At 41.3% G+C, this 14,667-nt stretch overlaps 1 protein-coding gene across 3 annotated transcripts in view; it reads right to left on the bottom strand.

Annotated features, from left to right (window-relative positions):
- LOC126199489 (zinc finger protein 91-like) overlaps nt 1-14,667 on the bottom strand; it is a 177,724-nt gene that overhangs the window by 79,890 nt on the left and 83,167 nt on the right. For all 3 annotated transcript variants that reach the window (XR_007540164.1, XM_049936412.1, XM_049936420.1), the window contains one exon: nt 10,464-10,834. Coding sequence is in view for 2 of the 3 variants with exons in the window: in XM_049936412.1 (XP_049792369.1) it covers nt 10,464-10,834 (371 nt within the window). In the remaining variant the exon portion in view is untranslated. The remainder of the gene's footprint in view (nt 1-10,463; nt 10,835-14,667) is intronic.

The following is a 14,667-nucleotide window of genomic DNA, read 5'->3' as shown; positions in this document are numbered from 1 at the left end:
TTGCAGGTGCTGGTGAGTGATGGCTCACGTCGGGTGTGCATGCAAGTGGACACATTACAGCAAGCAGACGTATGTCGCGACCAAGCAAGGGCCACAGTTCACAGACACCTTAGAAAGCATTACTGAGCAGCACCTTGTAAAGCATTACTGAGCAGCACCTTGTAAAGTATTACTGAGCAGCACCTTGTAAAGTATTACTGAGCAGCACCTTGTAAAGTATTACCGAACAGCACCTTGTTTACTTCGTAAAGTGCAAAGACTATCTGGAGAGTAACACACGTTTTGGCCTATCATAGTCATAGCTACAGTTGCCAGCCTGGTGCCGTAATGTTCCTATTCTCATACACAGCCAGCAATGGTAGCATGTTGTCTGAATCTCTGCTACTTTTCTTCTGTGATGTGTTAAAATTTTCACTGCTACAGAAAATTGGGCCAATTGTGACGCGTGTTCTGTGATTAGGTTTATGTTGGCAACAAACGGCAAACCAATTGAAATTTATCGTGACCTCTGTAACGTGTACAGAAAAGGAATAATGAGTGGCAGCTGAATAAGGCAATGGTGCACTGATTTTAAATGACTTTAAAAAGTCGCCACACCAATGTTCACTGCAGTGGTAAGCCTAGCCTTGTGATTCATGAACTGATGATGAAAATTGATGACAAAATTATGGAAAATCAGTGTTTCACGATTACAGAACTTCCGCACCATTTCCCCAGAATTCTGTGGAATTTGCTGAATGAAATTGTGGAGCAGAAGCTTGGTTATCACAAATTTTATGCTAAGTGTGTTCCAAAAATCCGAACGGAGGAAAAAAAAGAAGACTGGGTGCAGCACTGACCTTCCTCAAAAAGATTGCTAGACAAATGGAAACAAAGCTATCAATCCTGTTGTGACTGGATAAGAGACTTGGGTGAAGCACATCAACTGTGAAATGGGGACAACAGAGGACACAACAAATTCTCCGAAGAAACCAAGTAAGTGTTTGCAAATGGTGTCAGCAAGAATGATCCTGGCTACTGTGTTTTGGGACTCTTACGGGAGAGATTCTCAATGATGTCCTTTTATCTTAAAATGCTAGTACCTTATGATGTCTCTTATGCAGTGGGACAGCAATATTTTTTGTGTGTATCCTAAATGTTAGTGTATCTCATTTTTGTATGCTCCAACATTGTGCCTAGTGATACCGTTTTCCTTGTTTGGAATTTACATGCTCATTTTGTTGCTTGTTAAATTTATGTATATCTTGTAAAATGAGAAGACTCATTTTAGAGTGAGAGTATGCTGAGTGCCATAACTCACTTTGCCAGTCCAAGTGCCATCTAGTGGTGTCTTGCAAACTCGAGAAGTCAGTTTTCCAATATAATCTGCTCCCTGTTGGTGAACAATGTAACTGAGTGTGCATAATGGGACCTTGCAGGACCTTTGTTCACGTGGGTACTGATGAGCGGCAACTGAGAGCAGATGTGCAGGTAGCATGATGACACTGCAGTGGGTAGATGTATGTTTCGAAAAGCCAAGGGCCACATGTCACAGGCACCTTTTAAAGTGTTACAGAATATCATATTGTGTACCTTCTAAAGTATTGACAAACAGCACCCTGTAATGTAATACACAATAAAGTGTTTTTATACAACAAGTTGTGGTCTGTCTAACCACTGCCAGTGGAGATAAGGAGAGGGCAATGAATCCTCTCGCACTAAACGCTCAAAACTTAAATGTACCAGTGCAGGGCCAGAGGCCTACAAGTGAACTGAACAAAAGCCCTAGCGATCACATTTTTTGATTATCGTGGCATAGTGTACACACATCAAGTTCCCACTTGTCACTCAGTAAGTCTAGACTATTACAAGAATGTTCTTCAACAACTCGTGGAAGATCATATCCAAATGACATGGTGGGAACTTCACTGTGAAAACACACTGCCTCTCGTTGCAGCAGCTTACGACAATTTTTAGCCAAGAAGGGCACTTGTACAGCTCTCCCTGTATAGCTCTGATCTTGCCCCATGAGATGTTTTTCTTTGCACTCTACTGCAAAATATGATCATAAAGGATGTCAATTTGACTAAAGAAAGGGGGGCAATGAAGGCTTTGATTATCCAGAAATGTATTTGAGGACGTCCTGCAAAAGTGGATCAGAAGATGGGACACGAGCATTGTTCTTAATGGTGACTGTATTGAAGGGGAAAAATACTGATTTTGATTATTTGGTAACAAAATTTTTTCAGTATAGGTCTCAGTCTTTGTTGAACGACATACATACAAATCGCAACTGTCAGACAAGAGATGATGTTATATGCCAGTTTACACTGGAAAGTATTACATTTCTTAAGAGACAAGGTAACACTGAGCAATTATTGTCATAGTCTCTGCTGAAAAACCCTCATATAAATGGCAACTGTCACACAAGACATGATGTTATATGCCAGTTTATAGCGTAAAGGATTATATTTCTTCATAGACAAGGTAACAATAAAAAATTATTCTTATTCAGGAGAATATGTCAACAGAAAGGATTGTGTTAACAAATAAATAAATAAAGTAAGGAAAAGCATACATGCAACATTTACAAAGTTAATCCACAGATCCTTGCAGTAGGCTTAACAATATTATGAAACCTAGTCTACTGTTTAAATTTCCTTCAAATGACTTGTGCCACAATGCATATTATGCAAACAGAGTCACCCTACAGAAAAAAATTGATGCATTGGTACACTAACTCAGTAAAATGAAAACATTAAGTGACTGGACACTTAAGAGACAAATAAAAGAATAAAAATAGCTTGCAATTCACTTGGGGAATTCAATGCTGTGCTAAGAAGAAAATTTCCAATGAAACTTAAATGGAAAGTTTATAATTAGAATATACTCCCTTATGTAAGTGAAACATAGTCATTAAATTAGCAAGCAATCCATAAAATTGAGGTATGCGATTGTCATCATCAACACTCCCTCTTTCATAGTCGGCAGTTGGTGAACCACCACACAATCCTCTTAACAGTCTGTCTCCGTTTTTCCCTGTCTTCTAAATCTCAGAGTAGCTGTCCCCAGGTTTGATGCGTCTTCTCCTTCATCTGCTCTATCCATCATCTCAATGCGTCTCCCCTCAATCTTCTCCCTTTGACTCTGTCTTGATGATCATCTTTTCTACATTGTCCTCTTGTAGTTGAATTATCTGACCAAAGATCTGCAGGATTCACTGGAAACAGAGTTCTTTCTTGAAAGACATTTGTTGGTTCATTTGTCCACCCATGATATTCTCAGCAACCTCCTACATGTCCAGGTCTCAAAACCATTAATTCTCTCGTGGTTCCCTTCAGTTGTTGTCCATAGAAGCGCCACAAAGGAAAACTTGAAACATTAGATTTCAGCACTCCCAATTTAGTATGCCTTGTTAGGGCTCAGTCTTTCGAAATCACTGCAGCCGCCCTACCCAGAACAATCTTACGTTGTATTCCCTGTGTAGAGCCACTCTCTTTCTGAATCTATGAGCCCAGGTAGGCAAAGTGATAAACTTCTTCACATTCTGATAGTACATCAGTAGCTGGAGCAAATATCAATCCCCCAAAGCAGTCTGTCAATTATCTTGATCTTCTTATTAACTAACAATCCAAGTTTCTCACTTTCTCTGTTAACTCTATCCAATAGTTCCTTCATTTCTGCTTGTGATTCTGTGCACAGTGTGGTGTTATCAGAGTTGCTAAATCCCTGAAATTAGCGACTCTGCCTACACGAGCTCTTGGTTTGTCCCAGGAACTGTGCAAAAGAGGCATGTTGAGTACTACATGAAGGAAACAGATAAATGGATAAGAGAAAATACACAAGTTGATTATGTGATAGTGACAGTTCTGGTAAGCTGTCAAAGCAGAAGGTTGGTTTGAACACCCCCTTGCTTTACTAGGTATGGTCTTTTTCGAAGTGGTATGCCCTCACATTCTCCCGACTTTTCAACTGCCAGTTACAGGGGTACCTACAGTTCTTGATAAAATTTACTGTGCAGTTCTCCAAGTGTGCGTAATTCTCCAAAGATAGAATGAACTGTCAATGGGCAATGTAGCTCTGTGGTAGAATGCTTGTCTGACACTTGCATGCTCTCCGTTCAATTCCCGGCCAATGTAAATCCATACATATTATACAAATGTATGTATGTATGTTCCATATCTCCTCCTAAAATATAGACTGATTTCACCAAACTTGGTACACATATCACTTACACTGTCTGGAAATAAGCACTAGTGCTAAGAACTCCCTAGCTATCAACACAGTGGGGATGAAAAAGAAGTGTAGCCCATAACATGCAAATATCTAACATTTAGTCATCCAATATTTCAGAATGAGAGCACTTAGTCACTTGCAACAAACTTTACATCTAATTTCAAACCTCCATAAAACTTTTCTCGCAAAATGATGAAAGGAGGAAGGTTTATAGCTTACTACATTTTTACTGTTACACAGTAGAAATGCTGCATCAAGCACATTTTAATTTGTTACCGTAATTACCTGAGTACAAGATAGGCTCCTCGGAAAAATTTATTTTTAAAATATTCTGACTAATCAAAATTACAACCTGTCTTATTGACCAAGCATCAAAAAGTTAACAATTAGCTATTGTAAACTTACACCATTTGTTGTCCACATTTTGCTAATACTGCGAGAAATAAACAAAAAGAAATGGTTCACATTAATTTCTGGACCATGTTCTTTTCTACCTTTTTTGCTTAAGTAGTTGGTACTACTACTAATAATAATAATAAGAATAATAATAATAATAATACTGCTGTGAAATTTATTTGTTTGTTGTCACAAATATTTGGCTATTTCTTCAGAATGTGTTGCTATTTCTGACATCGCTACAACAGGTTCTGAGAACACAGCTGTTTTTTTCCGAATAGGTATTGGATTTCACTTCTGTACTGACAAGTGAATGTTACAATGCCTCTTGCTTCTAGACATATAGCCTGCTCACCACTCTTTAATTGGCTGTATAGAACCACCTGACCCACCCCCTTTCAGAATGTCAAACATTTTAAAAAACACACGCAAATACACCACTGGCCTCTACCTAGACTTTTACTGTCTCCTGCAGAAATAAATACTACTATCGAGTATTTGTCTAATTTTAAAATCAGTTCAATTCCAACTACAATGGATACAAGAAAAATGCCCTTTAAACTTCGTAGATGCTCATAAAAAGCCAAGTACATGGTAGAGATTCCCATGGATGCCAACACGATGAAATCTGCTCTTCAGTCACCGCTGCCCTCCCCGCAATCATCCTAGTTCTCAGTCAAGCTTTTATCACTGTCCCCATTCCAACCCTTCCACAGTGCTGAGCTTGAGCAACTGTGAAAAACAGACTGCAATAGCTTCTAGTGTGCAGGACATATGTAACACACCGACTAATACATGAATTGAAGATCACATTTACAATTCAGTACCATTCTCTAACTTTCGCTAGTCCCATGACCTAGTGATGTCTGTTGGTACTATTTCCATTCTGTGTCTTTATTCTCGCAATAACAATTATGATCAGTTTACTGTGAGTTATTTCATTTGTTAGACATTTCATTCTGGATTAATTTTCATTTTTGTTTCAACTGAATGTCACCAACATGTTCTAAAGCTGATTAAAAGCTGGTAATGTTTTCACCAGTATTTTAATATGTTAACAGCAAGCGAATTTCTCATTTGCAACCCACTTGGTAGGTCATTACAGTCTTTTGTAATCAAATAAAAGCTGCAATAATGTTTGTACACAGTATTCACTCATGTACGAGAACTTTTATTGCAAATCTTTTCAAATATAATAATAGTCTGTAAGGTGATAGAATTTTATGCTTTTTCCACCTGTGTTTCACAAAATTGTCAAATTTTAACCACAGCAATTGATTGTTTAGTGGATAGTCCATAGTTTCTCACGCATCTCTTGCACTAGCGTTGCACAAGTCAATGTTACGCAGTTGTTTGCACTTCAGTGCATCGGGAAACCTCAAGCCTGTTGGAATGCAAGTATCGCTTGCCAAGGTCTGCCCTTCCAAATTCTTCAAAATAAATCTGTATATGACAAATAACCAAAGCTTCATCTGTACATGTAAAATAACCCTCTATTTTTTTAATTACTAATTTGGGAGGGGGGAGAGTGGGGAAAAGGGGGAGGAGAGAGGGTAGAGGGGGTAGAGGGGGTAGAGGGGGTAGAGGGGGTAGAGGGAGTACAGGGGGTAGAGGGAGTACAGGGGGTACAGGGGGTACAGGGAGAGGGGGGAGAGGGGGGAGAGGGGGGAGAGGGGGGAGAGGGGGGAGAGGGGGGAGAGGGGGGAGAGGGGGGAGAGGGGGGAGAGGGGGGAGAGGGGGGAGAGGGGGGAGAGGGGGGAGAGGGGGGAGAGGGGGGAGAGGGGGGAGAGGGGGGAGAAAATCCTATCCCTGGGGCAACAGTTTGGCTTTTCCTGTGCTAATAGATTGAGCTCCCCATACAATCAATCATTGAACCAGTTCACATTCCACTGAATTACAAGACCCATATTTAACTGAGAGTTTCCTCTGGCCATTTCTCTCTGCTGGTATGATATCCAAGAGATGTTTGGGGAAAGAGTACTTTGGCTCCTCCGTGGGGCAATGACGTCCCCAACATTGCCTTTGCCATCATGAAATGTCTGCTCAGCCATCTGAGGGTTGTAACATTATTTTTCTTTGGCTTTTGTCAAGTTTTTGCTGAGCTTTTTTCTTTATTTAGAGGTTGTAGTATTTGCACAGACAAGGATGCTGAATTCTTAGTTTCTTGATGCCAAATATTTTTGTTTTAAAGTCCCACTGGTTTCAGAACAGTTGAGGATTCAGAAGTGGCAGGAGCTGTTTCAAGTACACGTGTTTGTGTCCAACTGATGTTGGAGTTTGGATTGAGATACCTTTCTTTTTTTTGTGATTTTTTTAAAATAAAAGAGCTAATTCCATGGCTGTGGCGAATGCTAGAGGTTGCATCACCTTGGAGGTATCCTTAGCCTCCTCATATGGGATTCTCCTTGTTACCTTCAGCTACAGAATTTTTTCTTTCCCTGGCATAAACACAGCTGACTCTGCTTCACACAGGATAATCACGTGGAGGAGATATACAACATTGATTCTTTTCATGTGCCTTTGATCTCCATCTACCACACAGGGACGGCTTCACCATTATAGCCAAGGGTTGAAAGTCCCAACCTCTGGCATTTAAAACATCTCATAGGATTTGGTATACACACCAACTTTGATAAGGGAAGTCCTGACAGAAAGTAAATAATTTGGAAGTGAAGGAGACTGCTCAATGAACAGAAGGGTTGTTGAATAGTTAACAGGCACACAAAAAAACAAAAGTTCGCTAGCTTTCAGATTAAGCCTTTAACAAGCTACAGCGTCTATAAGTGCCCCCCCCTACCCCCCCCCCCCAGCCCACCCCACTCCTCCTCACCTATTCAGCTACATTGTGCCGTCCGAGCACACAAAGTCTCAGGACTGCAGTTCAGCAGCTAGACTGTGGAAAGCTGTTATGTTGGGTCAGGTGGGTACGAAGAGAAAAAAAGAGGTGGGAAGTGGGAGTTTTTGTTGGGGGAGAGTAAGCTGGCAGCTTCCAAAGGAGGCAGCAGGTGTGTGCAATAGAAATGCCAGAGAGCGAAGCAGCAGGTTTGCAGGCTAAAAGTACAAGAGGGAAAGACATCGAGTGCACAGCACAACAAGGAGACATACGGTCATTGAAGCTGGTTAGTTGGTGGGGGCACAGTGACGTGGGGGCACAGTGACATGGGGGCATGGATTGGGAGATGATGACAGGACAGAGGAAGGGGGCACTCTTGGGTTAGAAGGTGTGGGAGCAATGGGTTAGCAGAGATTCGGAGACTGGGGCTAGGGAGATTATGGGAGTGAAAGGTGTGCTGCAATGATAACTCTCACATGCATACTTCAGAAAATCTGGTGCTGGAAAGAAGGATCCAGATGACATGAGCTATGAAGCAGCCACTGAACTTTAGGACTTTGTTCTCAGCAGCGTGTTCCACTACCGGATAGTCTTGGCCACAATTTGATATTGCTTATTCATTCTGTTGGACAGCTGGTTGGTGGTCATGCCCACATAAAACTGTGTTTAAAGTTCAGCAGAGCTGGCATATGACATTCTAACTTTGAGGGGGATAAAGCCAGCTATGAAACATCCTGGTAGCTTGGAGTGTTCGATGTTAAAATAATTGCTGTAGCTTTTTCTAGCAACTCATTTAGTCATTTCATAATGTTCTTCAGCTCTGCAACACCAACATTTAACCATCCTTCTCTAGTTCTCTGGGGTCAATTTCCATTATGTCATGCCATGTTACTAACCCTCAGCTGAAATTAAGGGTTTTATGTGTATCAGTTAATACAGAATAGTTGCCTCTCTCTCCCTTTTTTTTGTGCTAAAAGCTCTACTCTTGTTGTACTGTTGCTATTCCAACCAGTAGAGTGCAATTTAGAAATAATGTTACTCACTGCAAAGACCCAGCAACTGTTTTGTAAAGCTTTGTAAATGTAGAATAGAGAAAATGTTTTTGAAGGATCCCACCTGTCTCTTAATTACTACAACTGAACTTCCCACTTGTGCCCTATTACTTCCGTTACTATAATCCTTCCAAGTGTGTGTGTGTGTGTGTGTGTGTGTGTGTGTGTGTGTGTAAGTCTCACACATCAAGGATGTGGCAAGTTGCCCTAGAAGTAGCCCTCTTGGAATCATTTAGTCTTAACAATTGAACCAAACCACCATGATGGTACATAGCACACCATGTAGTTGAGTTTTTTTTTTTTCTCTTTTTTTTTTCCCCCAAAGCTTTCTACCATCCTCACAAACCAGGCTGCTAATCAGAGGTCCACATTCTCCAAGAAACACAACTTTCCACCTTTAAGTCTAACAGTGGTCACTGAAGTATGACCAGAGTTTACAGTAACAGAGGGCTGGCAACAGTGACCATCCTACAGCTCCAGAATCTTGGGATCACCAGGCCCATATCCAGCCATTACTGACTATGTTGATGAAGGGAGGAATAGCACCGTCAGATGTTAGACATGTAGTTCTGAATAGGTGCAGGGTGACATTTTCAGTTATCACATACTCACGAAAGCATTGGGAGGCACTGGGAGGACCTGTACTGCAGAGGAAATTCAAATAATGTTCCAGAGTGGTCACAAGATCTGAGGTCTGTTGAAGCCCGCAAAGGATCCTGTATATGCTCTCCACACTTCAGGCATATGTGTATTTCAATGTGAATGTGGCAAAGTGTATTTGGTGAAGCCGAGAGATCAATTAGCACTGTTGTGTTGAAGTATGAATGCTACGTGGGACTGGGACAACATTTGAAAAACCACCACGTCTGCAGTCCAATTTTCAAGAACCTCATGTGCTTGCTTGGATAGAGCAGCTGGTCTTGATGCTGGCGGTCCCAGTCCAAAGGGTCAAGTATATTCACCAGCCAGCAGTTCCGTGTAACCTAGGTTCAATAGAATAAACAATCGGCCACAAGAGAACTGCTGTGCCATATCAGTGTCTCACTGCAGGTTAACACTATCCCTTGTACTACCTGCTAGTTCACTCTTGCCCACCAATCACCTACCAGAGTAGCACAGGCAGCCTAGCACACAACCAACATTTCATAGGAATCTTTACTTCAAACTGTTCATGGATATCCCAGAATGAGGTATCAGCGGTCACCTAACAACTGAAGTAACATAGCATAGAGAGGAGACCATCCACAAAATCTAGCAGTTAGATGCCCTGAAGATAATTGCTGCAAAGATGGTCAAAATATCAGTGACAAAGTTGTTTTAATTTATTCAATAGCAGTCAACTACTGCCCCGATTCAGGACTTTTTAGGCAGCAACAACAGAAATGCCAAATTTCACAATACTGTAATAAAAACTGCTTTACCCTCATTACACTGTTAAAACTTAAAATTTTCACACAGTTGACTGATCCATCAATTAAAATTAAACTTTCTAATAGCCCTATCCATTCTAACTCCATTTACTCTGTAGCATCATCATTGCTGAAGCAGAGAGCTACAAACTTATAATAGCTGCAAATATTTAATAATATGTAATTTACTAGCCCACTATATGAAGTAAAACTGCCTCAAATGTCTTCTTTTTTCCCTGAAATATCTTCTATATCTCTGTGTAGCTGCCTATTTATTACTAATTGCTTTCTTTATGTCCTGTTACAAGAGGTGTCTTCTTGCTAACAGAGGGGTGGTTCCAATGGTAGAAGGGGCAAAGTAACAATATCAAACTTCAAGTTGTTTACTGAAATTGCTGGGTAGGGTTGATGACACAAAAGTTGCAGGTTTACACATCATGCATTAAAACAATAATACAATAAGCATTCATCTTTTCAAAGCACCACTGCGATATTTCACATTTACAATGACTTTAATCTCACACAGCATGTCTAGTGAGTGTAGACTACATTCCTTACCTCATGCAAAATCGGCATGTGTGCTTCACAAAGCCCCTTATATTATGAATGCGTAGATGGTTGGAAAGGGCAGTGCCACCCTTGAAGCATTTGCCACATTTTGGGCATTTGTAGTTTGAATGCTGGCCCATATGCATCTTTAGGCGATACTGTGAAAGGAAGGTTTTGCCACACAAGTAACAATAATAATCAGCTTCTGGCTCTGCTGAGCCACTTTCTACTGCTTGTCCAGTGTTTGGTTCTGAATTTTGCCAGGATGGTCCATTCTGCCTTGTATTTCCAAGCTCAAGGGCAGTTTGCAACTGATGGCCTCTGTGTAAACGCAGGTGGCGGTCCAAATTTGAACGATTTGAGAAAGTCTTGTTGCACATCTGAACAGAAATAAAAATATCATCAGACAAATGAACTGAAAAAGAAAATTATAGCAGTACTTCTCTTCATTAACAATTACCATAAAGCGGAGATGCTGCGTCGCAGACAGGCACAACAAAAAGATTCTCACAATTAAAGATTTTGGGCATTACGGCTTTCATAAACTCTCTCTCTCTCTCTCTCTCTCTCTCTCTCTCTCTCTCTCTCTCACACACACACACACGGGCAAACGCAACTCTCACACATGACTGCAAGCTCCGGCAACAGAAACCACATTCCATCCGGGTTTTTCCATGTTTGATGTTTGCTTCTCCTCATTAACATTGCAAAAACACAAACAAGTTATTAATAACAAAACAATACAAAGTCCAGTATGGAACCACAACAATATGGCAAGGATATATTACTACTCACCACACTGAGGGTAGGAGGCAGCTCAAGTTAAGTTACACGCCTAGAAAAATTATTTTCTGAAATGTCTAGAAATGTTGTGCAATATACATCAATATAGCCATTGCATCATAAATTGAGGCAGGGAGGGATGAGCAGCCACAGCAACAAGCAAGAAGCTTGTCATTAATGAAGGGGTAGCAAGGGAGTTCCAAACAGCACATATCCGGAGCAACTAACAAGTACTTACATTAAATTTTAAGAATAACAACGAGAGGGATTGTAGAGATTAATCTAAGATTGTAAATGTGAAATGTAAATTATTTTCTAAAGCAAGCCAGGATTAAATTAAACACAACAGGAGGCCAAAAAACTGACCAATGGGAGTGTCCTTTGGTGGGGATGGCTTGGAGAAAGTGACACTATGGTTTTTGCCAAATACAGAACCACTAGAGAGACTCACGTGGACTGTTAACAGTGATGGTTGCATTTCACAAGATGAGCTACCTGGGATGGCAGTAGATACTTCACCAGTCTGCCACCATCAACCTTGGCATCTGACAATGTGCTCCAGCACACCACTACAGCCATCATCATCAGCAAGCTTCACTTTTAACACTGGGGGACTTTGGCCAGAAACAGAGGAGTAAATGGCTCTCAATATCTATGCTGTATAGATGAGAGACCCATCCACAAAGATGTCAGGAATTTATTGCAATATACTTCACAGGCTTGCTGAGATAGAATCAAATAGTGGCCATTAACGACGGAACTCCATTGTACAGAAATGTTTTTGTCTATTCATGGGGAATATAGTGTTCAGAGTTGGTTTCTTGAACCACAGACTTATTTCAAAGAAGCATTAAATATTTCTGACCAAACTTTGCTAATTTCTTGTTTAACCCTGCTTCGGGCACAAGATAGGAGCAGTTAGGGCATGGATTGGCATCTCTGCATTGACAGCTGCATCACCATGTCAAATAAAAGTAAGTGAACATTAACATCGCCTACAGCTGCAGTCACGTTATTTCATTTGGACAGTTGCTGATCACATGTGGCTTGTTGCTGGAGCTGCCATTATTTTTATTTCTCATTTTCTCAAAACCAATAGTAGTGGAAAATTCAGTAGAAGCTATTGGAAATTTTAATCCTTACATAATAACTTTGGGTCTGACTTCTTCCGAGGAGTTAAAACTGGTATTTGGCATTGTTGGTCCGACTGCTGCACACACAGTTCTGTTGAAAGCAAGTAGTGGATGTTACATACCTAAGATGTTGTGTGTAAAATATTAGCATAGGCTAGAGTGTGGTGTTTGGACATTGTCATAAAATGAGAGTTGCCTAGCTGATTGACTCTAGGTGCACAGCGGGGTAGCTTTTTGTTCCTTGTGCATTTTACAAACCTTAGTGGATTGGTGAGAGGCATGGCCAGCTGGCATTTTTGAGGACAGCTGCTGGGAATCACAATATAGGTGACAAATGCACCACTGTAGGAAAATGGAAGAAGACTTGAAGTTATCAAAATACACTGGTGTCCAAAATTAAAGCAACAAACGGACATTTCTCCATCCTGTGTCTCATTCACATTATAATCATACAAACTGTCAACAGATGTCATTATAATCATGTTCTACACAGAAGATTGCATTCCAACCAATGGACAATTACATTGTAAATAACATTAGGGCACCTATCATGTGTGGTAGTGTTTGCAGGGTAGTCCCATATCCGCAATCACAGTGTACACAGTCACCGACGGTGTAGTATGGCACAAAGAAGGCACCTTTGTCTTTCTGCTGTGGAGGGCTATAGGAAGAATGGAAGCTGATGTGGCCTGATGACTTAATGTGAATGGTTCAGTTGATTCTTGGATAAGGTGACAGTTTAGAGAGACCAAAACTGTATCCCGGAGACCAGGACAGGGCTGACCATGTGTGACATCAGAAAGAGTGAACCATTATTTGGTGGTAAAGGTACAACGGTACGGATTAGTACTGCACTACAACTGGCATCTGACCTCACAGCATCCTCTGAATGTGTTGTATCGAGGCAAACTGTGGCATGTCTTCACAGAAAGGAATATCTAAAGTGGAGCCATCAATATGCCACCTGGACAGTTGAACAGAGGGCCAATGTGTGAAGAGATCTTGGGATCTCACGAGCAGTTGTTGCAAGGTACTGTGGGCCCATACTTCGTAGTGATGGGCGATAATGCTCGACCTCAGAGCTTTTATTGGAAACTGAGGATATTGCACGCATGGTGTGGCCTGCTCACTCTCCCAATTTGAATCCAACAGAGGATGTCTGGGATGCATAAGGGTGACGGGCTGCATCACGTCATCATCCACCAACCACTCTCCAAAACTTGCAAGCAGCACTGCAGGAAGAATGGTCATTATTGCCTCAATATGAGATTGATGACACAATTCACAGAAGGCCCCATCGTTGTCAGGCCTGTACTGGTGCCAGAGGTGGTCATACTCCATGGCGAGCACATTAACCAGTTGTCAAAGTGTGTGCAAATTCATCATGTTGGGGGGATAAAAAAAAGAAGAAGAAGAAGATGAACATTTTTGTCTACTGCTATGCACATGTTGCAGTTGATTACATTCTGTATTCTTTACATGGTTTCTACTTTACTATCACCTGTTTATACTGTTTTGTGGCAAAATAAATGCAACCCTGCAAAATTTCTGTTTGTTACTTTAATTTTGGACACCAGTGTATTTGGAGTAAAGAACCGAATCAGTCATGGAAACTGGCAGGTTTCTTGCTGTGTGTCACCTGAGTCAGTAGTAAAATGTATAAAGTGTTAGTGGCCAAAGTGATGGAACCCTAGCTTAAATAACAGAATAACAACGTCCAATCACAAGGCAGGTAATCAGGGGAGCCTTCGCAAGGTATTGAGTCGCAGCAGGCATAATGAAAGAGAATGCTCAAAATATTTCAACTAAGTCCTCCTCCAGAAGGAAAAAATACACACACACAATTTTAACTCTCACACATATGGACATTGCCGTCCCCAGGCACTAAGGCCCAACTGCAACTGTACTTGATGGTCACAGCAATCTAGCTGGGAAGGATAGTGGGAGTAAGGATAGCATGGTAGGAGTTGTGAATGATGCTAGTGCTACCTGTGGGATTGTGTATGGACATGGTGGTGCTGCTTTATGCAGTATGTGGAGCCTGTGCTGAGGGAGGGGTTGGGCTGTTTGGGATAAAGAGACTAAACTGCGAAGTCATCGGTCTCATCAGATTAGGGAAGGAAGTCGGCCATGCCCTTTCAAAGGAAAGCCTGGAGAGATTTAGGGAAATCAAGGGGAAACCTAAATCAGGATTGCCAGATGCGGGATAGAACCATCGTCCTCCTGAATGCGAGTCCAGTGTGCTAACCACTGTGCCACCTTGCTCGGTCCTGTGCTGAGGGAGGGAGGGCGGGCAG

Source organism: Schistocerca nitens, chromosome 1 (assembly GCF_023898315.1).
Source record: "Schistocerca nitens isolate TAMUIC-IGC-003100 chromosome 1, iqSchNite1.1, whole genome shotgun sequence".
NCBI lineage: Eukaryota > Metazoa > Arthropoda > Insecta > Orthoptera > Acrididae > Schistocerca > Schistocerca nitens.
The sequence above is the reverse complement of the archived record's forward strand: the minus strand, read 5'-3'. Positions and strand labels throughout refer to the sequence as shown.